We start from the raw sequence: 26,205 nt of genomic DNA on the forward strand, positions 1-26,205 counted from the left end.
TACTGAGACCAGTGATTCAGAGGGAACGGCTGAACAGTAAGCGACCGGTGTCAAAAGGGTTTTCACACAGGAAAAATTCTTCATAAAAGGAAAGTAAAGATTTGAGTAACCCGTGCATGGTCCTTTTTTTATTGTAACTGTAGCTGCCCTTCGCCTCCCTGCAGCTGAGACTAGCTCACTGAAGAAGAAGAATAAAAGACTCACTGCTCATGTTTGTTCATATTATACAACATGGCATTCCAGAGATTTCAGGATGAGTTTCTCTCTTAAATCTCTAGATAGTGTCGAGTTGATGGAATCTATTATATGGTAAAAACAGCAGGCTGTCCAAGGAACATTAATTAAACACTTATCAATCAAAGCAATGAAAGACCAAAAGACTTCTGTACACTTCAGTTTGGAATTCTAATTCTACTTCAGAACCTTGAAATAGTCTATCTGAATTTGTGTGGCTTGAAGTCTCTGAAAACCCTGGAATGCTTCACACTTACAATGTCATCATCTAGGGATGTTATGAAAAAGTTTTTTATGTGCTCAGAAAATAGCAATGTGGGACCAAAACTAGATTAAGTGCATGTAATGTGTATTTAAGTGAGATTTAGTTATCTGTTTTCGGTTAGCTTTAGTTCAATGACCCACATTTGTCGTTGTTTCATTCATTTCCCTGTAGCAACAATGTAATATATGTTTAACTAAACAGAAACTTTCATTTGGACTTTAGTTCCAATTCACAGGTGTGAAAATGTCTTAAGAGGCTTGTTCAGTTCAGAAAGAGCTCAGAATTTAAATTCTGAGGTTTCTTTCTTTAGTTAATTGAATCAGAGCAATACAATATTTTGATCTAATGTGATTTTAGTGTCAGTCACTTATACTGCTGAACATAATATTTATATTTTATGGGAGTTGTTGAAAACCATTAATTTTGAAAATGAAAAAAAAAATTAACTTTTAACATCAAGTTTTCAAACATGTCCCACTTGAAATAAACCTTCTAGATATTAGGAAGAGTTCAATTTAAACCACATAATTTATGAAAAAGTAAGTCTTCATCAATAAAACTAAATGATTGCTGTGGGAAATTCAAATTAATTTGTATGACTGATGCCTCAGGCAAGACGTTTGGGCTTTTCTTAAAATCTAATCTATGCAATATGAAATAACACTGATATGGAACCAGGTTATGAATATTCACGAGGTGAGAGTGGAAGCCGTTTGTAGCAAATAAGGAAAAGCAAACAAGGTTAGAGAAAGGCCAGAGCTGAGGTAGCGGGTTACTATTTTGCACAGTGCTCCAAATTAACAGCAAATTACAGTATTATGTACTATTAAATGAACAGACCACTCATGGGGCCCATTACACTATGCATTTTAAATTTCACTGAGACAGTATAACCTGTCATCTTTAAACTTTAATGAGATAGCACAGCCATAATAAACCGTTTAAACAGTAGACCAAACAACACAACTAAACCGTTGGAGCTGGAGAGACTCTCCTTCTGTACGGGGGGAGGACATGGTGGCCGATCTAACAGTGGCAACACAACAAATGTATTGTGCTACAGCAAGGGGACACTGGCAGCTGAAATTTCCTTCCACTTGCTCCCATAATTGCTTCGTCCATCTGAGATGTCAGCGGATCTGATAGGAGATGTCTTATCACGACTTCCTCGCCACTACATGGCAGACAAATTGGGTCCACATGTGGAATTTGGGCACTATCTAGCTTCCGTCGCCTTGGCAGCCTCTTGTCATTTGATACTGCACAGCGAAGCCCTCCATTAAGCTTGACACTAGTCTTGTTTGTATTTTCTCCTAGTTTTTTTTCTTCCGCAGGTGCAACCTGTGAGCAGCTGAGGTGTATCTGTCACATACTTAGTAGTAGCCAACCTGGGCTCAGTGGCACTGTCTCTGCTTTAGCCGTATGCTTTGTGACACCCCTGACCCTTTGTTTCCAAATCAGCGGTTTGCCTACAGCGCAGATCATTACGGCTCTACTTTGGAAAGCTGTCTGCAGCTGTATCTCCAGGGGCATCATTAGGGGTGGTGGATCAGTGAAAAAAAACTCTCACTGATAGAAGGTAACTAGAAACAGCATCTATGACAGAGCAAACTGTGTGCACACCAGAAACTATGTCACTTGCTGAAGCCATCTGAATTGTGGCTTTTACATGTTTGAAAGAACACTCCTTCCTCACGGGTCACCACTTTACTCCCTCCCTGACAGCTGTCACATTCATGCTTTTGTAGTTTTCTGACTTCTTCATCTCCACAGATTGAGTCTAGCCAATCATCAGCAGATGTTAACTCAACTCAAATCAAATGAACTGGGATAAAAGAGTCATGCCTGTGGGGGATAATGGGTTTACAGCAACACTGTTCAGTATGCAGAAGTCTCTGTCTGTGTGTGTACATATACCTACTGCACATATATACATATATATCTGTGTGATGATGATGATAAATGCAGGCACTTACACTGGAAGTAGAGCTCCTCGTCTCCCTCCTGATCTGCTTTGCTGTACCCGCAGTGCCTGCACGGGGGGAGAGGAAGACAGGCAGAATCAACTGATTGTGCGGAAAAAATAAATGCCCTAAATTACAAGATTTTTAATGCGGCAACTAATGCTGTGCATGACAAATCTCTTAGGAACCCAACTGAGCAGCAGGAGCTGTGAACTCAGCAGCCTAGCCCTGGGAAAAAAGTATCTAATCGTGTAACATATCAAATAATGCATACACTGTAAAGGACTGCTTAACATGTCTCTAGTATTAATTTTTCATATCAATGTGTTGAAGGTTCTCTTAAGCAGGTGATTTGCTGCACAAGGCTGGTCTGGAGTGCAAAATAAAATAAAAGCAGTGACATGGGAGGGTGGAATAAATCCTAAGTGATTGACATGCACTTACTGGTGATGGAAATATATGACTAGAACTACTTTCTGTTTTTATTTACACGCCTCTATGATTTGTCACTGTGTTGGCATGTTACATTAGTTTACTGATAATGTTTCTGTTCTAAAAGACACTTTGAAACAGTATTATAGGAGGTCGTGGTTTAAAAATATCAAGTTATTAACGTTATAATGAATTGAGATGATTGCATGGCAGTCTTGGTTTTGCATCTGCGTAGCATCAGTAAGTGTTAGTAGTGCTGCTTGTAGCTATTTATTTAAAGGTTCGCACACTAGTGTTAGTGGTGTTTTTCAGTCACTTTCCTGAAAAATCTATTTTGGCACTAGATAAAATAGCCCTTCTAATTTTGGCCTTAAACTTAACAAACCACAAGCATTTTGAGACCTTCCTGCCTGAACAAACATGTTCAGTAAAGTAAAGTTCAGTAAAGAAGGGCTGTACACTGATCCAAAATATGTCCAGATTGGCACCAACATTCCTTTTCTGGATAAACATCTCTTCTTATTATTATTTTGAGTTAAGGTTTTTGTCAGGCTATTCATCCCATGTCCAATACAAAAGTCAGAAAAATATACCATCAACCTACATTGACTCTACATTTACAAGGTAATTTGTGTGTGTCAATATTGAGAATGTCACTGGAAGAAAACCCTGAAATGAGGGATTTGCAAAGGGAAATACTTGAGTTTGAATGGTGTTTGCTAAACTGATGTTCTTGATATCCGGGCAAGGACTGGATTCAAATTCAATAATTCCCTTAAACCCTTCTCTAATTGTGAATATGAGCAAAATGTTCTGAGCTTCTGTCTGCACATTAACCAACATCAACTCCATACTGAAGAAACAGTATTTTAAATTTGCTGATAGTAAGGGAATATGATAAGTTATAAAACATAAAAACCCTGATTCCAGTGGTATGTGTATAACATCCATACTTTCTGGATTGACAATTTTGACATAAACATGGCAAGGAGAGGCTAATTCTGATGAACCCACTATGAAAAACAAGCACTGATGAAATGACATTCATGCATATAAAACCAAAGCCGAAACTGGTGATAATGACAATGGTCAGGAGCCTTTGTGGTGGTGCAAAAAGCAGTGCCATACTTGAACTCAACATTTCACAAAGTAACACAGCAATGTAGAGCAAAAGGTTTCTCACTCTAGACAATTTGTCTCATAATGGCTTTGCAATAAAAAGAAAAAGGAAACAACTTTTGTTGGGGCCAGAAAAAAAAAAAAAAATATGCATCACAACCCATTAGCACAGCATGCCACGAGATGATGGGTGCACGTGTGTGTGCGTGTGACGACTCCACAGACGTGAGAGGCCTGTGAGTGACAGAAAGGCTAATTGACAAGCGCAGACTCACAGGAGCGGAGAGTCAATGGGGCCCGCGAGAGCGTACCTTCTCCCAATGATGAAGCCGAACACCATGAACACCAGGATGATGGTCCCCGCCACGGCCACCACCGCTATGATGATGACGGGGTTCTGCTCGCTGGAGACAATTGCAGCTGATGAGACGGACACACATAAACACACACGGACAGACATGCAGAAAGACAGAAATGCTCAGTGTGAACATCAGCACATCAAAGACTAAAATCTGCAGGACATAATTGAGCCCAATGAGCGGCGTGAAGATTGATAACCCCCCTCCTCTCTTTCCCTCTGAGAGAGTGGAGGAGGGACACTTCTATTTTTGAGCCGTCCTTATACACATGGCTCTACTGTTTCAGAAAGTGGGCTTAATAGTCCCAGACGGCGATGGCGATGCCCTTCATCTCAAACAAAGACACATTCAGGTTGGATTGCTTCCCATTCAGAGCTCTCACAGTGCTCAGACTGTTTGCGTTGACAAACTGACGATAGCTCAGATGAATGGTTTATCATAGCATCGGATAAAGTCAATGTGAGTGGTGTTTGTGGGAAAAAATTCATGCATTTTAAATCAAGTGGATCTATGCTGCATAAATACTGTTTTTGCAGTGCTGTGTGAGGAGGTAAGGGAATAAAAAAATGCAGCAATATTTGATCAACTGTAATTCAATCAGGCCTCAATAGCTCACTAATTGTCTGTATGGGGGGTGGGTGGGGGGGGGGGGGGGGGGTAGTCCACTGTCATATTAAACACTTGCAGTTCTCCCTGTTGTCACAGAGGAGACTAGAGGCTCTTGGTGCTGGCCAAGGACATGTTGACTGGAACATAGACTTGTAACCTTGTTAACAGGACACAATCTGCATGTGGTGTGAGTAATTAATGAATCCTTTTATGCAGAAATGTTGGATGTATGGTTGGTGGGGGGGTATTTGGGTGGGCAGGTTGGATGGTGGGGACTACAGGGAAATGAATGAAACAACGACCAATGTGGGTCATTAAGATTCAGACAGTGGATTTAAACTTAAGTATATACAACAAATAAAAAAATTGCAGGTCACTCGTGTCAGCCTTCAACAAGGTGAACTAAAGCTAACCGAACAGAAATATGAAAGGCAATTATTAATTAAAGGGAATTATTTGCTGCTCATCATTGGTAGACGGGTAGATTGCCTGTAGAAAGATCTATACCAAACCCATCAACAACAGAGCAAATCAGGCTAGAAGAAAAAACTAAAAGGTGGTTTTGCGTTTTTGCTTGTGTACAGATTAAACAAAGGAAATACAATGTGTCAGTTTTTCAGATTTACTTTAGTAGGTTAACGTCATCACTGTGCTCAGAGCCAGGCTAATTGTTCCCACCTGCTTCCAGTCTCTATGCTAAATTGGCCTCGGATTTGAACCGGGACCTTTGAGCTGTGAGGTAGCAAGAGTTAATCACTACCCCCATCGTGCTGCCTAAGTTCACCATCTCCTGATTATAATGTAAAGACATAACACTGAAAATATACATCTGAAAATAAATACAATCAGTCTAAAAGCACCATATTATTGCCAAAATATAACATCCACTTTAGATTGCTATGGAATGACCATTATTTCTTGTTATCAGTGCCACAGATATGGGCCAGTACGTTTGCATGTTACCTTGTACAGTAATGCTATATGCTGCGGTTTGATTTTGACACATAAAAATAAATGTCCTAAGGCTAAGTTTAGGCACAAAAACAAGCAGCCTGACTGTGGTGTGGGTTAAAAAAACTACACAAATTACACTGACTGAAAAAACACCAAAGTCTAATGTTTGAAATGGGAAACCAAGCTCCTCCGTACAATGACGCATACACTGCCAGTCATGTTCCTGTCATATTTACCAAGGCCGCTAGATGTTGCTGATTTAAGACAAGACCTCAACCACACCTCTATGTTTCAAATATCGACATATGGTGCTGCTCTACATGTGTTATGATCCTTAGCAGCTCACATAAGCGCCGCTCACCGGAACTCACAATTACACACTGTGAGACTCAGGGCACAGCTAAAGTAACTCATTAGATTAAAATGAGTTTATCCTCATGACACTACCGTAGCTAGTTCTTGTGCTGCGTGAATTTTTTTCAAAGCAATTTGTGTTTGCTTTGCTTGAAAGCAAATAATTTCACTGAGTTATTACTACATCAGTTTGAAACATTAATGGCTTGTGCATTCGGTTGGAGTAGCATGCCTGGACCAAAATGTGGTGCTGAGATACTGCTGTGGTCATCAACAGTGTATCTGAAGACATGTTAACGCTGTCTGTGGGTATTTGATTCAACACATACAAATTTAACGTAATGTGGACATGAAGACTGACGAGGTGAAAAACTGAAATGAAACTGAGGCTCTAGATCCCACCAGTGATCACTTATTAGTGCAGTACTGAAAACATCTTCTTCCCTCTGTCTTCACTATCTAAGCTGCACCCAAACCACCTACACGTTAAATAAACCGAATCAGTGAAAAAGAGCAAAAGAGAAAAGAGAACACAATGAATACGGAAAAGAATGAATGTCCCCTAAGTAATTGTAAACCACAAAGGGAAAAGATGGGTCATAATGGTTTTGGGTCCGAAAAAAGTTATTTGTTTTAAAAGTATCAGAAAAATACTGTGAAATCTCTTTTGTTGAACAACTCTTCAAGAACATTATCTTCAAGATCATTTTTGTTGTACTGTGTTTAAGGTGTCTCGTATTCTGGACCATCAGTTCATACTCCCTGTCTTGTAAATCTGTCCTAAATGACAAAATTTGTTGAGAACAAATCACATAGTGGGAGTGTTATTTACATTCGTGTCACATGTAAATATTCTGCACACATGCAGCAGTAACAATGTAAAACACAAATATACTTGCATACGTAGCCTGTGTGTAGCCTCCTACCTGTAGCCTCTTCTTTGGTGGTTATCTCCAGTCTGGGGCCATAGGTGCCGTACCCGGCCTCTGTGAAGGCCCTGATCTGGAACACGTAGGCTGTGCTGGGCTTCAGGTTATTCACAGTGGCTGATGTGGACTTGGACCTTACTGTGGAGTAGATCCGGTCCTTCTGATCCTGTAAAGAGATTCAAGTTTTCATTCCTTAATGAATTTTTAACTATTTTGGCAAAAAAAAAAAAAAAACAAGAACTGTCTCCTGTGTGAGTCTAGCTAATAGAGTCCTATTGAAGTGCTGTTATCTTAATGACTTCAATTTATACTAAATACTACAGATATACTTCAGAGGATGTAATTACCTACACTGTAAATGCAATGAATGTAAGTTAACAATGTTCTATCCACATGGATACACAGGGTTTTGATTTAACATGAAACCATTTCAATTAAGTAGCCATTTAAATTTTAGGTCTATATATATATATTATTCAAAAATGTGTAGACCCTAATATTTTTTAGTATGAGCTGCAGTCATCCTCATTAAAACAATCTTTTAGAAGAGACAGGACTATATTTGTAAAGTTCCCTGTTTTTGTATTAAATACTATATTTTCCTAGTTTTCTAATCTGCTTCTGTTCACAATTGGTGTTAATGCAGCTTCAAATTCAACTGTTCTAAAAATAATGTGCATTTCCAAAGCAGTAATTTCATCTGTACATAAGGTAAATCATGTCATACAAACTACTGTTTCTAATTTCTAAAAAAAAAAAAAAATACATTCACCATTTAATTCCTATTGCTTTTATTCTCTATTAAGATTGCTCCAATAGCTTTTATCAGATGTTAACTGTGTGAAATGTCATATAGAATTAGTAGCCCTTGGTGCATTCTACAGTGTGTGAGCAGGTAAGTTATGGTTACAGGTGATTTTTTTTTAGTACTATTTAACTCAATTCAAACTTAATTCAAAGCTAGTCTGTAAACCCAGCTCATTAAGCAGCATTGAGCAGAGATATACACTTCTAAAAGTTTTTGAGTGAGCCTCACTTTTCTAGCCAATCAGAATTTCAGATATTTCTGAAGGGATCCTTAGTCTGGGCAGAGCAGAGTGGACTGATTTCCAGTCTCATGCTTGCACTAGCTTAAGTGGCATATTGTAACTTTAAGTGCCATTTACTATTTAATTCCAATTGCTCCTACTTTGGTGCTTTTTAATCATTTTCAAGCTACCATTGATTACACTCAGGACCTGCTGTTGCACATTTAAAGCCACCCAGTGGCTTTTAAATGGTAAAGTGCCAACATATTTTTGTAGACTTTTTGTCACTGGGAAGTGAAAAAAAAATGTAATAATTTCTATCAAAGTATAGTTAAAAATATAGTTTCCTGCTAAACTGATGCTTTTCTTCCTCTGATGTTTTTTCTACACTTCCTTAGTTTGAGGGTCAGTTTCTTTTTGGGAATTAACTAACTGAAGAATTAGGACTAAACATTGCAGAACATTTTTCTCATATATGCTTTACAATGACCATAGGTCACAGATCACACATTTAAACTCCAATATATTACCATTAAGCATGTCTTGCAACATAGAGAACATAAACACACCTATAAACAACTTCTACATCAAGAAATCCATTTGAATGCACATGCTGCACGCGTTGTGTACTTTGGTGTTTATCTGTAAATGTTTTGTTCTGCAAAATCCCAAAGGCCTGTTAGGGGTGTAGTCGTTGTTTCCAATTTTCCACTTTTACAGCTGGGCAGACCACAGCCACAGTACGTGACACAGGAGACTGATTTGCCAGTGTGCAAGAAGCTGTGGCCGGCAGGATTGGCATCAGAGCTCTGCTACACTGCCTTTGATTTGCCAGGTTAAATTCGCTCCATTAAACCTTGCTGTAAAAAGCTGATGTGTTCAGACTTAAAACACAGGGAAGCAGCCGTATAATGTATGTAAAAGGGTGAAGGAGGGAACTATAACAGATTGCTAATTCTGGCAGTGCTGCAGCCACGGATTGTGTGCGTGCTAACATGTGCGTGGGTGCGGCTGTGAAGGACTACAGCCTGATTAAAATCTTATAAGCATCTCATTCATTATTGCAATTATAAGACAAAAGAATCTTATAAATTCCACTAACAGCGTCATGCAGATAGAATACAAAATGAAGAGTCTGCAAAAGTGAATGTGAAGTGAGAGATGGAGGTGAAAGAGTTTCAGAAAGTGACAAACAAATCTCCTGGAAACTCACTTTTTCATAGTATTTGATTTCATATTCTGTGATGACGCCATTGGGCTGCTGGGGCTCCTGCCAGGAGAGCTGGATGCTACGCTGCTGCACTTTCTCCTTGATGACCTCGCTGACCTGGGATGGAGCTGTTTAGACAAGAACATGTCAATAAGTAGAGGGCAAACCATCTCTGCACTCACATGCACACAGCCAGTCACAAATCAGCTGCAGCGAGTCCTCAACTAACACTCAGAGGCCCTCTCCAGCTGATGAATATTCACAGGGAGGCTTCAAAATGTTTACGCCTCATGATCGAAATTTCAATTACAGAGCAAACAGCGGAAGATAGCGTTACTCCAGCCAGTGGAAAACTGGAACATGTAGATTATGAATGACAATATAGTTTAATTAATTCCAACATTTCCAGTGGAACAAGCAGGCACCTACTCTCCCTGATGACAGAACTATTGGAGGGAGAGAAGAGTACCTGTAACCTTTTGACATCAGTCTTATGCACACAATTATCTCAGGCTCTTTGCATGACTCATTTCCAGTGTCAGGTTGCTGGAAATAAGTGCTACCACATTTGATTTTGCTAAACATCCAAAATATGCATTATTTATTAATACCAAAAGCATGTGATGGTGCCTAAGCCCTACAATGTCTCAACATAGGCTTAAAACATTCTTCTGGAAGAGATAGACCTGCTTTACTCCCTATTGCTATGACTAGGACAGCTCATAAGGTTACAACTACTACAAATCACTCACTAACTTTATAGTTGCATCAGATTTTTTGGGCCTCTAAGGTTAAACAAGTAGTTGCATATCTAGTTGTCACAAAGCAACATTATAATTTCCTTAGAGATTTTTGTTCAACCCGACAATTGCAAATCAAACTTTTTGAGATTTGCTTCTAACCAGTATTATTTCTTTAGCTGTTGAAATGCTCCACTGTGTTGACAACCTAGAAACTAACTTTATGTGGACCTGGGCATGTCGTGGATGCTGATTTATCAGAGCTTGTCACTGAAATGTGCTGACTACTGCTGTTTGTGATGAAGATCCTGACAAAGTAAAGATGGACCAAAACGATAAAACTGTGGGCTGTAAGACCAAAACAATGAGATGAAGGATGAAAAGATACTATAAATAACTGCACGATGTTACCTTTTCTTTTATTTGGGTTACACATTCATTTGGTATGTTGATTTAAAAAAAAACAAAAAACTACTTTACCTTAATATGATATTCAACCTCTTTCCAAAGAAAACCAAACTGTACTATATAGTTGATACATTGTATTATAGTGTTTCATATAAAAATACATTTCTAGAATAATTATTTAAAATTACTTTTATTGGTAGTTGGTTAAATTGTTGCAAACATTTTACTTTTTTTAACTATTTATTTTACTATAAATATGTCATAAAACTTATCTTAATGTGGAGAGGTGCTGTTGAAGCTTCCTGTGAAGTCTTGTGAGTCACAGAACAGCACTGGCACAAGTGCAGAGACATACACTCCTGAACATTTTTGATCCACTATTCTAAATAATTAGAGATTTCCAATGATTTCTGCCTAATTTACAAAATTTGCACATTTTGTTTATTTCATTTTGATAAAACCTAAGAGCGTAGCAGAGTGTAGCAGAAGCTAAAATGCACAGCAGACTGTATTGATACCAATTCTTATACTACCACTCATGTATAAGCTTTAGTAAGATCTTAAGAGTGTTTCACTAATGCTACTAATTAATTCTGCCACTGTGTTTACTGCTTGTTATATACATTCCATCACCTTATCATCTTATTTATAATTACCAACAATTTTAGAGCACTTTTCTTAAAGACCCTAGAGAAGAATAAGAAGACAAGCTTTTTGGATTACTAATCCTCACCCAAAGGAGATAACGCTTTCAAAAACTATGCATTATATATATGCATCCTTTCTGCAAACATATAGTGAAATCGTGATGACTCATGTTGCTCTTGGGGCAAAGCATATTAATTAATACATCTTAGCAAGTCTGAAAAACCGTCCTGGGAATGACTTGAACCCCAAGGTAAAAGCCACTCGTTGGAAGCCGTGCTTTGATTTGCTTCCTGAATCTTTTATGGATGAGCCAAGTGCTTTTAACTAGGAAGTGAATGTACAATCAGTTAATCATCTCGTCTTGAGCAATTCTACAATTTCACACAGGTTTACTATTTGGTAGTGTGCTATTTTCTTCAGAGAAATCCTTTGTTGATACTGGACAACTTCAAACAAGAGACACATTCCCTTTCCGTGGACAAGCAGAAGCTGCTGAAGCAGTGAAGTGTCTGTGTCATGTTCAGTGACCCAGTGGGAGTGGACGTCTGTAGCCTTAATGCAGCTTGACCTCAGATTGTTTTAAGATGACCTGCCGCTAATGACTCCAACTGGATTAAAATCTCATTAGGTCTCATCAGCATTCCTGACGGTAATAAACACGACAGCAGACACCCAAGACCTTGTCAAAAACCTGCTGTTGTGACATGTCCCCTCATAATCCACCCAAAACACAGGAACAATGTATCCTTTCTCAGCATAGTTGGCCGGTCAAAGGGACGATTGAGTTTTCTCTCCCGAGTCACAACAAGCAGTTAGTGCAGCTTAACTTCATCCAATTTGGCTGCTTTCTCTGCCCCCTTCCAGACGGTGTCCTTGAAATATGGACCTCTCTCTCTTCCCGCTTCTACTTGTAGTTCGGGTTTATGGGCACTAAATGATGCTTCTTGTCTGTGTTTACTGTTTTAATCTAACATTTGCTTTCATCCCCTGCAGATGTCTTTTCCTACATGTGCAGATGAAATGCTAGTTTAGGCTTTAAATTTAAACTCTTCAGAGGATGGATGGAGTTGCATGGTTTGTTTTATGCTTATGACCTGAACTGAGAAAATGTTTTGCTCTTTTATAATATGCTTGTATGTAATTAAAAGTTATTAAATCTATAACAACTTAGTCTTTAGTAAGTATAAAATATTGTCTAAGTCTGTGTCAAAGCTCTTTTTAAAGTGATGACATGGGAAAAATGACTGAATGACAAAATGCTGCATACAAGATGATGAAGTGTCTCTTTTGTTGGTGCTGTAATTTGATAATTTTTGCTGTTTTGCTCTTTTTAGGAAAAGTTAGAAGAACAAATGCATTGATTTACAATTAACCTACATCAAAATTCAGAAAACGCATTTTATCACGTACACATTCTTGACTTTTTCTACTTTTTATCTTCCACTATTGAAAAAAAACTATTAAAAAAAATAAAAATGTGTGTCAGTATAAATGTGGCACATTGTCAATTGAGTATTACACTTCCATGAAAATGAATGGAGACTGTTTATCTTTATTCCACGGTAGAGTGGTTGGATAAAACAGGCAAAAAATGGCAAACAAATAGTTAAATAGTCAAAACTCTGACATCGGAGTTTGATCAACCCTGCACTAGCATGGAGCACTTTACTCATAACGTAAGTGGCAGCAGTGATATTGCCTGAGACACAGAGCCAGCACACAGCATGATGAACTACTTTCCCACACAGCTTCTTCTCCCTCTAGAGTTTGATGCAGACTCAGGCATCAGATCTGCCCCATTTACCCCCCTTTGGCCTGTGGCTGTGGTAGCAGTGACTCAGCCCAGTCCCCGCCCCCTCCTTCACTTCCTCACCCCCTGCCACTGGTGAGAGAGACGCAGTGCCCTGTGTTTCCACAGAGATCATGAGATCAGTGAGGGCTAAAAGATGATCGTTGCAGGAAGGTGAATTTCAGAATGGAAAAGCAGTCGCTCTCAATTTCTCGGGGCTGCAGGTGAAGACCATAGTTGAGTGTTTAAACTAAGAAGAATCTGCTCCTCTGGCTCTGTCTGTCCACTCAGGTGGCACAGCATGACAGCCATTACTGTCTGACTTGAGATTATGACCAGAACCAGTCAGCCACTCTCAGACTTTTAACATGTCTGTGGGGCTTAGCATGGCAGAAAAGTGTATAATTGCTATGGTGGTCTTCAAAAGCACTGTTTGGGAAAGCATTAGGGCATTCATTTTGCAATATTAGAAAATGTGTTAGTGACCCTGAAAATCGTCTCCTGTTACACTAACTGATCCAGAAGCCAGTCACAGCCGTGGTATGCATTAGAATATCTTATGAATACATTAGACAGTGCATTTTTAATATCCTCTCCTTTCACTCAGCCAGCTGATTTCACTCAGAGGCAAAAAGCAGAGTGGAGGTAGTTTATTACATAAGCATCTTTCTCTGCTTCTGTGCTTGCTTCATGGACCGCACCAATGATATAAACTCATATTAATTACTGCTGTTTTCAACATATGCTTGCGTATCTTAATGCCTAGGCACCATCTGTGTTAAAGTGCACAAGATTGCTGGTGAATAGCAGCTTTTTGAAGATTTGTAACATGTTTTTAATCCAAACTGTAAATTTCAGTGTCTCTGTAAGAAGAAAAATTGAAACATCCTTTGGGCCCAAAATGGGCACATAAATAAACGGCACATTTACCTTAAACTGTCAAACAGTGGACGTGGATCCATTAGAAACCGTGGTAGAACATACTGGAGACCTTTTCTGTTAGAAATTTAACTGCTAACACAATGTACAGTAACAGTCGAAGGTTTATGAACCTCTTAGATTTTTCTCTATTTCTGCATAAATGACAGCTAACACCTGGTCAGATTACATGCAAGTCCTAAAACTAAAGAAACACAAATGTAAGAATTAAGCCAAAGATTACACTTATTTTTTTATAATGGAACATTATCGGGTTGTAGATACTTGTTGTGTGGCAACATTATGTGAATCAGTGTCTTCTGTTAGTAGTTTAACCCCTGTGTTGGATGCTCTGTTCAACAATCAGCTCCAAGGTCTTTAGAAAGTCTTATGTAACACTCTTTCCAGCCTTTTGAACAACTGTTTGTTCAAACCATGTTACAGACACACACAAACATGCATCAACAAGACAATTCCCACTTGATTTTCATACCACAGAATGACACAAGTGACACAATTTACCCTTTAACTTAACTCACAGTCCAAGTTCATATACAGTACTTTGCTACACACATTAAAATCTGATCATGTTTGAGCAAATTATAAAGGGTTAAAAATACAGAAAGTGACACTATATTTTTTGAATCCTTAAAATCCAGCTGGCTCTACTACTCTACATGGTGTCAAGTATTTTATAGGCTTATGGCTACTGATGTATTTTGCACAACAACACATTGTACAGGCCGATTTAGATTCAGTTCCCCTTTCATCGTGGCAGAGCTGAATATTTACAGAGGAGACTGGTTGTTAGAGTTTGGGCTTTTAAACACATCATCTCCAGCAGCCTGTGAAAAGAGACTGGTGACACTTTGGTCTGAGGCTGGGTTGACACTAACAAGTTATGACATAATCAAGATTACTTCGACTTGATGTTGTGACTCCCATATCAGAGCAGAAAGTGACTGCTGTTAAATGTTGGCAGCTTAGAAACAATTGACATTTTAGAACTGATCTCTACATATTACCCTAAAAATGGCAAATACCTGTTGTGGATATAAATATTTCTTTTGAGGGGATGATAAGACATGAAGTCAAAGGTGCATTTAGTATTACATTTCCCTTAAGTAGGGACACGTAGATGAGAAATGACTGGTATAAATTGAAGCAGAGGAGGTTGCAAACTCCAGATGTTTAATCCCTAGTATTACGAAGGCTCCAAAAAAACACGATTTTCAATGGTGAAACTCAGACCTCCCTTAAACTACAAGGCCAGGACGTATCCTGAGACATTTGACCTACAGTATCCTAACTTTAAGTCGTAATGTTCCAAAGTTCTTAATGGTCAGTTATTAGTCACAGTGAGTATCTGTAAAGTTAGTTTTTACAGTTTCCTGAGCTTCTTTGGACAATGAATACAGATGTCCATCCTCCTCTGATCTCCACTCCTGGCTGATCCTAGTCATCTGCTCTTTATAAGATTTTCCCTGATTTATCTTCACCTGCTCAGAAGATAAAGATTGTATCTTAAGACAATGTGACACTGTTCTTACAGCTGCAAATCCTTTGCATGTTGGTACAAAGGTGTGTGCCTGTGTGTTTAAGGGGGGTGTTAGCCTCTACCTGACCAGACTGAAATTGGCTGCAGTGTAACTCTGAAGACCACTCATCCACTCACTGAGCAATGTATTGTACATTGAGCATACTTGAATTGAAAGCCAAATTCCCTTTAGTAACTGTTTGAACTTATATTCAGTGAGTCACAGAAGAGTGAGAGGGGGACAATAATAAACCCACGCTCTTGTGAATGTGAGGGGAACTGTCAAAGTTGGTGTGAGAGTTCAGTCTCTCAAAGGCCTCCTGTGGGAATTATGGGGAATTAAATAATAATTAATAATTTTGTTTTTATCAATATATCTCTTTTATGTTTTTAAGGCTATTTAGTTTAGTAATTTTAACTTAAAGTATTTGAAACTTGAAATGATGACTGATGAGTGACTTGATGGTGAATGAACTAACTCTTTAAATCAAGAAATACAGAAGGAAGGACAATCTGGTGATTTTAAGTTAAGTCTACTTATGTAAACTTGATTAGTATACTGCATCCAATAAAAGGTCCATGTTAATAAAACATAACAGTTTAGTTTTACCTCGTGTAAAATTTGTAATTGCAGGTTTCCAGAGAATTTTCTAGTAGAGTCCACTAATTTGGACTGAGAGTACAGTCTCGCCAGTGGAATTGATAGACTGCATAGGACCACTTTCACTAGCTGCTGCCACTTAAGTGCCATGTCATCTGTGCTCAGAGACAAGCAGGAAGAAAAAAGGGACTGATGCAGTTAGTAATGCTTTTGATTTCATGCAGGGATCCTTGCTTTAACTTGCATTAACTCCCCCCCTTTCTCTTACTGGCCATTAAACTGTTTAACTCATCCCCAAATTGACAACTACTGTTGTTTTTATTTCATTTAGCATTTTTGTTTCATTTCTTTTTACTCCCCTAGATGGAGTAAAAAGAAATGAAGAAATGGTTGATCAGTAGTTTGTATTTGTTTATTGTCCCGGTTTGGTGGATGTTCTTTTCCTTAATTTCTGCTTTCACACAGAGAGCATCTGTAACAAGGTGACATAATTTCCCTATGGGATCAATAAAGTTATTGAACCTTGAATCTCGAAGCTTTTGTCATCAGTGATAAAGTTATTACTCGTGGGGACAAATTAAATCAATGATCAATTTAAAACTTTTTAGGAATCTATATTATCCAACCTGATCAATATCATTCTTTTACAAACTTGCCAGTGGAAGGCTCATGTGGATTTTGGCCAGACATTTTTAAAACTGCACCGTGTCCTCCCATCAAAGACTAGCTGTATTATTCCTGGAACATTCTGATAGTCTGATGATTTCTATTCACCACACTTCTGATGGAAGTGTATGAAATACCCTTGAACCAAGTGTGTTTGAAAATAGAGTTTTAAAGAACTTGGCAGAGGACGGAGCGCTCACTGCATAACAATACCGGTCGAGGCAGGCACACCTTTTAGTGAACATGCAGGGAGGTTAAAGGCGGCTCTGTTTTAAAGCAATTAGCTAGGCTAGATTTGAAGGAGACCTAGTCTGGATCTTTTATGTTCTATAAGCCCATATAAATTCTATAAGTGGTGATGAGTTAATTATTAAAACACATGTCCCCTTATTATTTTTGAGTTCAGGGTCCTACTATCATACAGTATATTTACATTTATGCTTTGAATACACAGAAAGGTTTAACTCCTGTTCTCTTTGCCTCAGAAAATGTCTTCTTCTGTGCACCATCAAATGATGGTGGGATGTGTTTGGTCATAAATGCCGCGCATTAGATGTCAATGAGAATTTCTTCAGTTAATAGAATCCCTCCTTGAATTGTCCCTGCGCTCAAGCGAGTAAATGTTTTTTTTTTTCTTTTGGTGTGTGATTTGCTGAGTGCATCAACAATACCTAACAGCTTAAGTATAGCCTTGTGCACAGCTGTGAAGCCAGGAGTCACAATCACAGTAGAAGGTGGGTTGGGGAAATTGCATTCATGCTACATTGACATGCACACACAAGGCATACTGTGCATGAATGCCCCTCCACTGCCTACTAACAGGGAGTTCATTTTAACCCTCAGTGGTGTTCCACATTGCACGTTCTTGTATAATATCAAAATGCCATTCAGTACTGGAGCAGATGCAAAAATCATTGGTCAGCTTTGTTACATAATTGTTGAGCCAGCAGGGACACCGCTTATTGAGGAAGCACTCAGCTTTCCTGTGTCAGTGTCCAAATTAAGGAGCAAGGCTGGCAGCCTATCATCAGAGGCTCTTAGCACGCTCCCTGATTCCTCCAAGTCAGCTAGAATTGGGTCTGAAATAGCCATATTTATTTTCTCTCACACGGGGCAAGATTAGTGAACTCTATTGTAACGTGGCCTACATTTACATGATCAAATGCCAGTGATGGTGAAATGATTGCCCCGTTCACAATGGCCACTAAATTGCATCTTTCACAAATAGACACGAATGAAAAGTCCTCTGTTCTGCAAGACAGAACTGAAGGGTTTAGTTTTTTTGGTGTTGATTTTTTGCATTTTACTGATTTTTGGAGAAAGATGTTTTCACCAGTTTCAATAAGTCTCAATGCAGAAAGGCAGGAAACAAAGAAACATTATGTTGTGCATGTAGTTTTATATCCAAACAAGCAGTAAATCTTTGAGGATAATATTGAAAGTCTGAATGATTGTATTTTTGACATAATATTGCAAAAAAATGTATCAAGACTTTTTTGGAAAAGAAATTTTTGCAATAAAGTCCTAAGTGTTCAAAATAGCACGTCTTTGTTCGAGACTCTGTTTGAGACTTTCAAGGCAGAGACTTTCTTTGGACCTTTTAAAATATATCCTGGCAGTCCTACAAATGAACATCAGTGCATAATGAAACTTGCATTTGGGTTTTGGATGTCCATTAAGTATGTAATCACACCCGCTAGCTCTCCTATTACATCCATAGCTCACACTTTGCTCGGCCCAGCGTCCGGCTTTAATAAGTTGGCCAATTAAGATTTTAATCGTGTTTTTGGTTGAACAGGGAATTTGCTTATTTATTGTATTACATATGTATTTGTATTGTATGTGTGTACTCAGCCTATGAACTTTTATACGTTTTATTTTCTAACACTGAAGGCTCGGATTCAGAATTGAAATATTGAAATTGAGGATTTTAACTACAGGAAATTTTGAACTGATGTAAGAAATACACAGACAGTAAGTCTGTGTGTAAGAGTGATACCTCTTACTGCCTATAGATGATCTTTGGCTAGAGACATTGGTAAGAATCCTGTTTCTCCACCAACATGCAGAAAACAGACACGCCAACAACCACCTGTAATAACTTTAAAACATTGAAATGATTATCAGTGCCATGTTATTTGAACTGCTGTTTGACATTTTAACCAGAAAACAAGTATACAGGAAGAGCAAAGTGAGGTGTAAGGAGTTAATTAGTTAGTGAATCAATCGTGGTGTTGTTCTTCTGAACCGATTTTAAAAAAAGCTAGACAAACGTATGTATATTCTATGTGATTTAAACACTGGAGAGGTACTTCTTCAAGGCCCATTATATGACTGGTGACCAGGTTTTTTGTAAATTGTTGAAAACTACTTAGTTATTTAGTTAACTAACTAGTCTATGCATAATACAGCCTTTTAAAAAAATCTGTAGCGTAGTTAGGCTCCAACCACAATATATATTTTCAAATTAGTAAGAACTGTTGAAACGGACTCAAGATTCCAGTGACTATGTATATACAACAGCTAACAGACAGATGAGAAAGAAAAAAGCTGAATGAATGAGTGAGTATGAAAATAATGTGAATCACATGCTATGACCATTTATGGAACTTACAGAAGACATAATCACTGTGTCAACAAAAATGTTGTCCACTGGTTAGGACAGACCAAAATTGCAAAAGGGCAAATTGTTATGCACAGAGCGAGCCAGACTCTCCTCATTTTGCTGTGTAGGTATAATCTGGCTGGACTCATTCAAATTTAAAGGCTCAAGCCAAATTCTGAGGTGCCCTGGGACACATTTGACTACATGCTGTATAGTGCAGTAAAGCCACAGCAGTTCTCTCTGAGCTTTATTCCAATTGCCACAGGTAACACAGAATGTAAGCAGTCAGTTAAACTGTACAGTGTATTTTTAATGCCAGGTTTAAAGCATAATTTCCTCCTCTGTCTGGCAGAAACCAGGTCACACTGTAGAAGTTCATAATGATTAGCTGGACAGATGCGAAACAGCAATGTGAGTCAAAGAACAATGACATGGGACATAAACTGAATGTGTGCTGCAGCTTGATTGGGCCAAAACTGTGTATTTACCTCAGACATAAAACTGAGCCTCTTGATTTAAAATCCTTAACCGTTCACACTAAAAACACATGGCCCAGTTGTTTGTAATAAACATCCCAGCTGCCAAATAAGCACATTTGTTGACTTACTCTGCCAATCCTAATTATTGGGACTATACACAGCAGGCTAACATGTGTGCAGGATGTAATGGGATGTGAGGTGGCGTGGTGTGTCAGCGCTAAACACTTTGAGATGCTTACTTGTTTCTGGGAGGTTGCTAGAAAGAAATGACAGAATCACGAACAGAGGGAAGCTCTGAGCCTGCACACAAACCTTGGTTTTCTTCACGGGCCCCTTTTCCATCTAAACCCACTCAATCTTAGTAAATCCTCCGAACAGCCTGGCTGCTTGATGTACAGCCTGATATCCTCATTCCTAATTGCTTAATTTCCTGAAATCGGCAGAATTCATAGCCTGGACAGTTTGATGAAGTCATAAAAATGCTCGTCCAAATCCCCTGGTGCTGGTGAGCTGTGTTATAATGATGCTATCTAACTCCAGCTCAGCGCATGCACTGTCAGATTAAATACACACTAAAACAAACAGGCACAGGCCAGATGAGAAATGAAAGCACTGGTACTTGTTATAATGTACACGCTTGCCTTTGCTTATCCACTGCCTCACTGACCTTTTTGCTACAAGCAGCTGCAAGGCACGTCTTTTCAAATACGTGACCAGGCTAAGCAGAGATATGCGTGTGCATACACAGCAGCTTTATCGTTTATCTTAATAAAACAAAGACTGTGGAGTGAAAAGGCACAGAGCCGATTACGGCGAGAGCCCAGCACAGTAACTGTGGATATTTACCGGCGCTGCTAAGCAGCCCAAACGCCTTCCACCTCTCTGCTTCCCCTAAATGTCAAAGCACAGCCTGAGGGCCCTGCGTTTCAGTCTGAAACCCTGAGTGGACATCTGAGCTCCACGGGGATTGATAAGTGAGATAATTCACAAAATGCACTGTGCTGTGGACTGATGGTGCACAACGGGTCAGAATCCTGAGGCACCGCTATTATTTTGAGGTTTCAACCCCATAGTCACACTTATATGTGGTTCCTCACACAGGCAGCTGCTCCTAACACTGCTCTTCCTTTTATCATCAGCAAATAAATCCAATGTTTGCCTTTCAACATGAGAAATAATTCCAATTTCTAATTAAACCCACCGCTGCTGTTTTGCAGAAAGTGGGGACATATGAACGTTGAGGGCTGGCATCATAAACATCAATTTATTGTAGAAATACCTCTGTCATCATGAAGATGATCATATTAATCAGTGCTCATATGCTCTTTAATCACAGTCTTGGACAGGCTCCATCCAAGGGAAATCATATCCAGCGCCCCTCCAGACGCCTCTGTAATTTTGCACAGAGCAGTCTAGCCCAACACACTGCTGATTGCCAACAGATCTAGGCCAGGCCTGCAGCTCTCCAAGACACTATACAGTTAAGTCACCGTGAGACAAGTCTGACAAGCCCTGAAAATGACCCTGCTTCTGCTGCTGTGGACAGTCGTGGAGGTTGTAAATGTGCTCCCCCCGTACTGCACTCAGGTTGCTAAGCACCTTGAATCTGTCAACAAGTTCAGTCCTGTGCCAGATGAAGTGGCAGCCACACTTGCCACATTTGGTTATTTTAGTGACGAGCTGGGGTTTTGATTTTTTAATGTTGCCAGAAGATGAAATAATCTACCACACAGCAAGTGGGACACACTGCAAGAGTGCAAACACACCTTGGTGCAGGGGGATCCTGCTCATCACAAGTGAAAATACACAACAACAGCTGTAGGCTAAGTCTTCCCACCATAACCCTTCAGTTTAAAGCCATGCTGAGCAGTCAAGTTGTGCTTACATTAGTAGTTCCAACTGTGCCGTTTTTTTACACAAGGTTTTGGATATAAAGATGAATAATACTACGCCTCTCTAATATTTCCATTTCATTTAATGGTACAACCAAGGCTGCATTACCCTAAAAGCTCCAGGTCCTCTGTGTTTTATGATGTGGTGAACCATAGTCTTTACTATGTCAATGATAAGGACTATGGTTTAGTAGGTGGCTAAAATATACAGCAGTTGCATAAAACCTGTAGTAAAGCTTTAAAGTTGAACTTTAAATAACAATCTTCCGCCAGACACTAAAACCAATGACCTGTGATGTGAGTCTATGACCTGGTTTATCCTAATTGTCTGTTGTCCAAAATTTCATAAAACAACGTTAACCACATAGAACACTTCACTGAGTGATAAAACACTGAATCACCATAACTTCCGTTGGGGATCTTGCACATGTGCAGCTGACTCTACTTCATTTTATTAATTTTTAATTAATTGGCCAAACATATTGGAATGCAAAGAACAGGTTATTCAGTGGAGCAGTATGTTTGGATGATGTGTCGAAGAACAAAATTCATCTTCTTAACCAGCACTGCCCCAAAAAACACCTGCTTCCAGCAGCTTCCTGCATCAACCAATTCAATCATGATCAATCGTTTATCGTGTTACTTTCAGTAACTAAAACACCAGCACTTGTATGTTGCAGTCTCACATACTGTATGAATTTGCTGGTAGTATAATGCTGGGGTTAATCCCTGGTCACAGCCATAAGACTATCCACCCCCTCCCATGCACACACTAAGACAGAATATATTTGATCCTGTCAGACAGCAAAGAATAAGATTATTTTAACATCAGTTAAATACTTAAAAAGGAAATAACTGATGGCAAATTAGGAGAACGGGAACATCTCCAGTGAAGCAGTGATTCCTGATGCCCTTGTGATTCTGACGTCTCCATTTTAAAAATATCTTTTGTCTGAAAGATATTAATGCTTAGGTCACATTCACGCTAGCAGTTGTAAGATATATGCTCTGACAATCTCTTCTCTTTAAATCCCACACTGATCCTGTAAAAGCCTGTTTCAAAGCTCCACCAAGCAACACCTAATTCTGCCTGAGAAAACAGAAACTGGATGGTGATAATGACCTTACACGGAAGTATAGAACTCATTTGACTCACACACTTGCTTTGAGTCAATTGAGTGCATCTGCAGGAAATCGAGCGGTGCACGGCCAGAGTAAATGCACCTGGTGATAAGGGATAAGACTGGAACGCCCAGCCGACTCAGCAGCAGCAGGCCTGTAATCAAGGGGACGGCCTGATGCTGGCAGCCATGCTCGTGATGAGTAACATCCGGGCCAGACACTCCAGACAGGCCTCCAGCCAGACAGCATGTGGGAGAGGAAAAAAAAAAAAAAAAGATTGCACAAAAGCCTTCTTAGTGGCGTGACTGACTGTAAGTTTAAAGGACTGAGTTGTTCGTGTCTGTCATCAGAACTGAGCTCTTCTATCACTCATCTGTCTGTTATGAGCTCAGTTGATGTCTTCTTTGAGCAAAAAGCAAATAGCAGCACGTGAAGGCAACCAGACGGCAGCGCACGCCTGGGTGTGTCCCTTCACTCGTAACAATACATACAGCAGGCAGATTTGTCCTGGAGGGGTATTTCATGGAGTATGAGTATCACTGCATACAAAGTGTTGATCCTAGAAATGATTGACCTCCTAAACTACATCTTTTTATGCTCTGTTAACATACGGAAGCAGCTAACAAATTATGATAAATGACTCCTAAACAGAGAGAGAGACAAGCTGTGACTCAAGGTCTGTGGAACTCATGGATATTGTGGAATTTAAAGACATATATCAGACTTTTGAAACAATTTGGTTGGTTTGCCTCAACTAACTGTGTGTAAAAATCATTTTAGATCACATTCATAACCATGATTTATTATGGAGTGTCATGTTAAGGCTGTTTGCAGTGTTAAAGAGCTGTGGAGCCTCAGAAGAGCTGATTATTCCCAAACTCGGAACAACACAGCCTCTGCTCTAGCGCTCAGGAAAGTTTTCAACCGCAACTGTGTTGAGTGATTGCCTGCTTGCAGAGACAAAGCCACCTTTCAGGTTGCCTGGCAGAACGAGGCACAGGTCAGATCTCAGCTCCCTGTACCTCACAAAGACACGTCCACTGTCCTTTATCCCACATTACTGGCTTCCAGGCTAAGTGACTGGCAGTAATTGTCAGGCACAGAGTCAGATTCACTGCATGGAGAGAAGCCCAGTAATGCTGTAACACCTGCTAGATAAACAAGGCCTCCCACAAAAAACGGGCCAAACCATCCTTTCTATTCTTTTCTGGGGGAAGAGGATGATAACAATGCCAAGAACTGACAATGAGCACTTATGACCTTTGACCGAGGACAGAGAGCAGCAGGAGGGCTTGCTGAGGTGCGAGATTCTGCTGTTTGCCATGGTGCAGTTTCAAATTAAAAGCCACAGCTATCATTTAACTTTAAGTAGCAATTACATCACATAAATGTTTTTGTCTAATCTTTTGAAAACTTGAAAAATACAATAGAAAATCATGTTTATGCAAAAATCTGATACAAAACTATTCTTGGCAAATTCTTATTAACTTGCAATGTTGTGTATAATGTCTTCATACACCCAGAAACGCAATTACATCATACCGGCTTCATACAACATACTGGTCATCCTATCATTGAGTATGTTCCTTAATGGATTTCTTACAGAGCTGCCCGATTTAGAACAAAAAGCCGTTTGATTATTGTAGACAATATGCCACAAGTGTTAACATGCATCTACATGCTTTGTTTGCAAAGAAAGTCCACATCCCACCATGGTCCACCATGGACAGGTCTCCATCCCAGGGTCAACGAAGAGACATACACAGGTAGACAACCATTTCTCAAATTAAACATACAAACAAACAAAGATAAAACATGCACAAATCAAAAAAGTATTTTTAAAATTATGATTAAAAAAAGTCAATCTCAACTTCGTTGTTTGATGGTTTATTTTTCTTATTAAAAACTGTTCAAATGTGCATTAGAATAGAAACTGAACTATGTTTTGTTCCATCAAAAGCTGCATCTAAAATGATAAACTACAGAGAAAAAATACTGCCTTAGACGGGAACGAAGAACCTGTTCCTCCAGTTTCAGGAACAGACTTTAAGCTTGGAGCCACATGACTACCTCAGTCAGGGCTGTGACTTTCACTTTTCCTCAACTCGACTTATTCCTCTCTCCACCTATGCATAAAACCCACCGTTGACAGCAACAAGTTCACACTACCTGTCAGTGGGTAGTCAAAAGTCTGCGAAATGCAGAAAATCCCTTACTGAAGGCAGGCTGAGGTTAAGCCCAGTGCCTTCAAAATAAATTACAATTCTTAATCAAATCACATTTATAGATTACAATAATAGATGTACAGGACTTAAGAGCTTGGTGGCACAACAATGAGGGTGGTATTCTCTTATAAAACCGATCATTAAATTCAGAAGGCATAGTAAAATTTTTAATAAACACACCTGCAGCTTCTTTGATCATTTGTCTTGTGGGTGAAATATTATTTGCTCTACGGCAACAAAAATGTTTGTTAACGGCAGTGTGTGTGTATGTGTGAGTGCTGTGAGAACAAAGCTTCATTCTTCAAGAGTCTGAGCCCTGGCTCACATCATTATCATGATGTCATTATTGCAAGATAATTAGCCTTGAAAATGTATCTTGGGAAACAAACTCATAGCTTGTACTTTCTCCTTCCAGCAAAGTGTCTCTGTGTTGCTGCCAACTATATATTGGACTTGGTAATGACTCCTTTCTTTTTTTGGCTGGTTACAGAAATGTGCTTCACAAGATCAAGCATGATCACTTTGCCTTAGTGCGGGTAATACGAATAACAGACGCTGTAATGAGATGTCAGAGATCATCAGTGAAGGTAAGGAGAAAACTGTGTGGCACTAAGAGACTCCTTCAGAACACCAGTATGAGCTGAGTAACATAATACAACCCGGCATGCTCAAGGTGGCACCTTGTGGCATTAAGCAAACCAGAGAAGTATTTTTGTAACAGCTCTATTAACTGTATGGTCACAGAAAACTGCAGGCTGAGGAGATGAAAGATGCTTGTGCTGAGTAATGTACCTTCTTGAACTCAGCACACTGATTAAAGTTTGGAGATTGGTCAGACAAAAAGAAAAACGTATAAAAGCTGAGCCTGTACTTAACTTGTTTTTTTAGTTCTGAATCATATTTCTGTTTTCTTTAACAAGAGAAAGCAAAGTGGAGCTGTCAAAGTGGTTCTTTATACAGAAAAAAACTCTAAACAGAATAAAAAATGTATTAATATGTCCCTGCTTGAAATACCATGCTTGTCAGCCTCCACATGAAAATAATCAGCCGACAATGCCTGCAGCACATTGCGTTGTCTGGCCTAACACCACTGCCATTAGTCACACAGGGACAATTAA

General features: G+C 39.2%; 1 protein-coding gene across 7 annotated transcripts in view; it reads right to left on the reverse strand.

Moving 5' to 3' along the window:
• epha7 (eph receptor A7) overlaps positions 1-26,205 on the reverse strand; it is a 93,699-nt gene that overhangs the window by 18,171 nt on the left and 49,323 nt on the right. For 4 of the 7 annotated variants that reach the window (XR_010911229.1, XM_067481951.1, XM_067481954.1 and 1 more), the window contains exons 6-9: positions 9,461-9,585; positions 7,217-7,385; positions 4,290-4,434; positions 2,476-2,531 (exon numbers count right to left, since the gene is read on the reverse strand). Coding sequence is in view for 5 of the 7 variants with exons in the window: in XM_067481951.1 (XP_067338052.1) it covers positions 2,476-2,531; positions 4,290-4,434; positions 7,217-7,385; positions 9,461-9,585 (495 nt within the window). In the remaining 2 variants the exon portion in view is untranslated. The remainder of the gene's footprint in view (positions 1-2,475; positions 2,532-4,289; positions 4,435-7,216; positions 7,386-9,460; positions 9,586-26,205) is intronic. The other 3 variants (XR_010911230.1, XM_067481953.1, XM_067481952.1) reach the window with 1 other exon arrangement.

Source organism: Channa argus, chromosome 17, assembly GCF_033026475.1.
Source record: "Channa argus isolate prfri chromosome 17, Channa argus male v1.0, whole genome shotgun sequence".
Classification (NCBI taxonomy): Eukaryota; Metazoa; Chordata; class Actinopteri; order Anabantiformes; family Channidae; genus Channa; species Channa argus.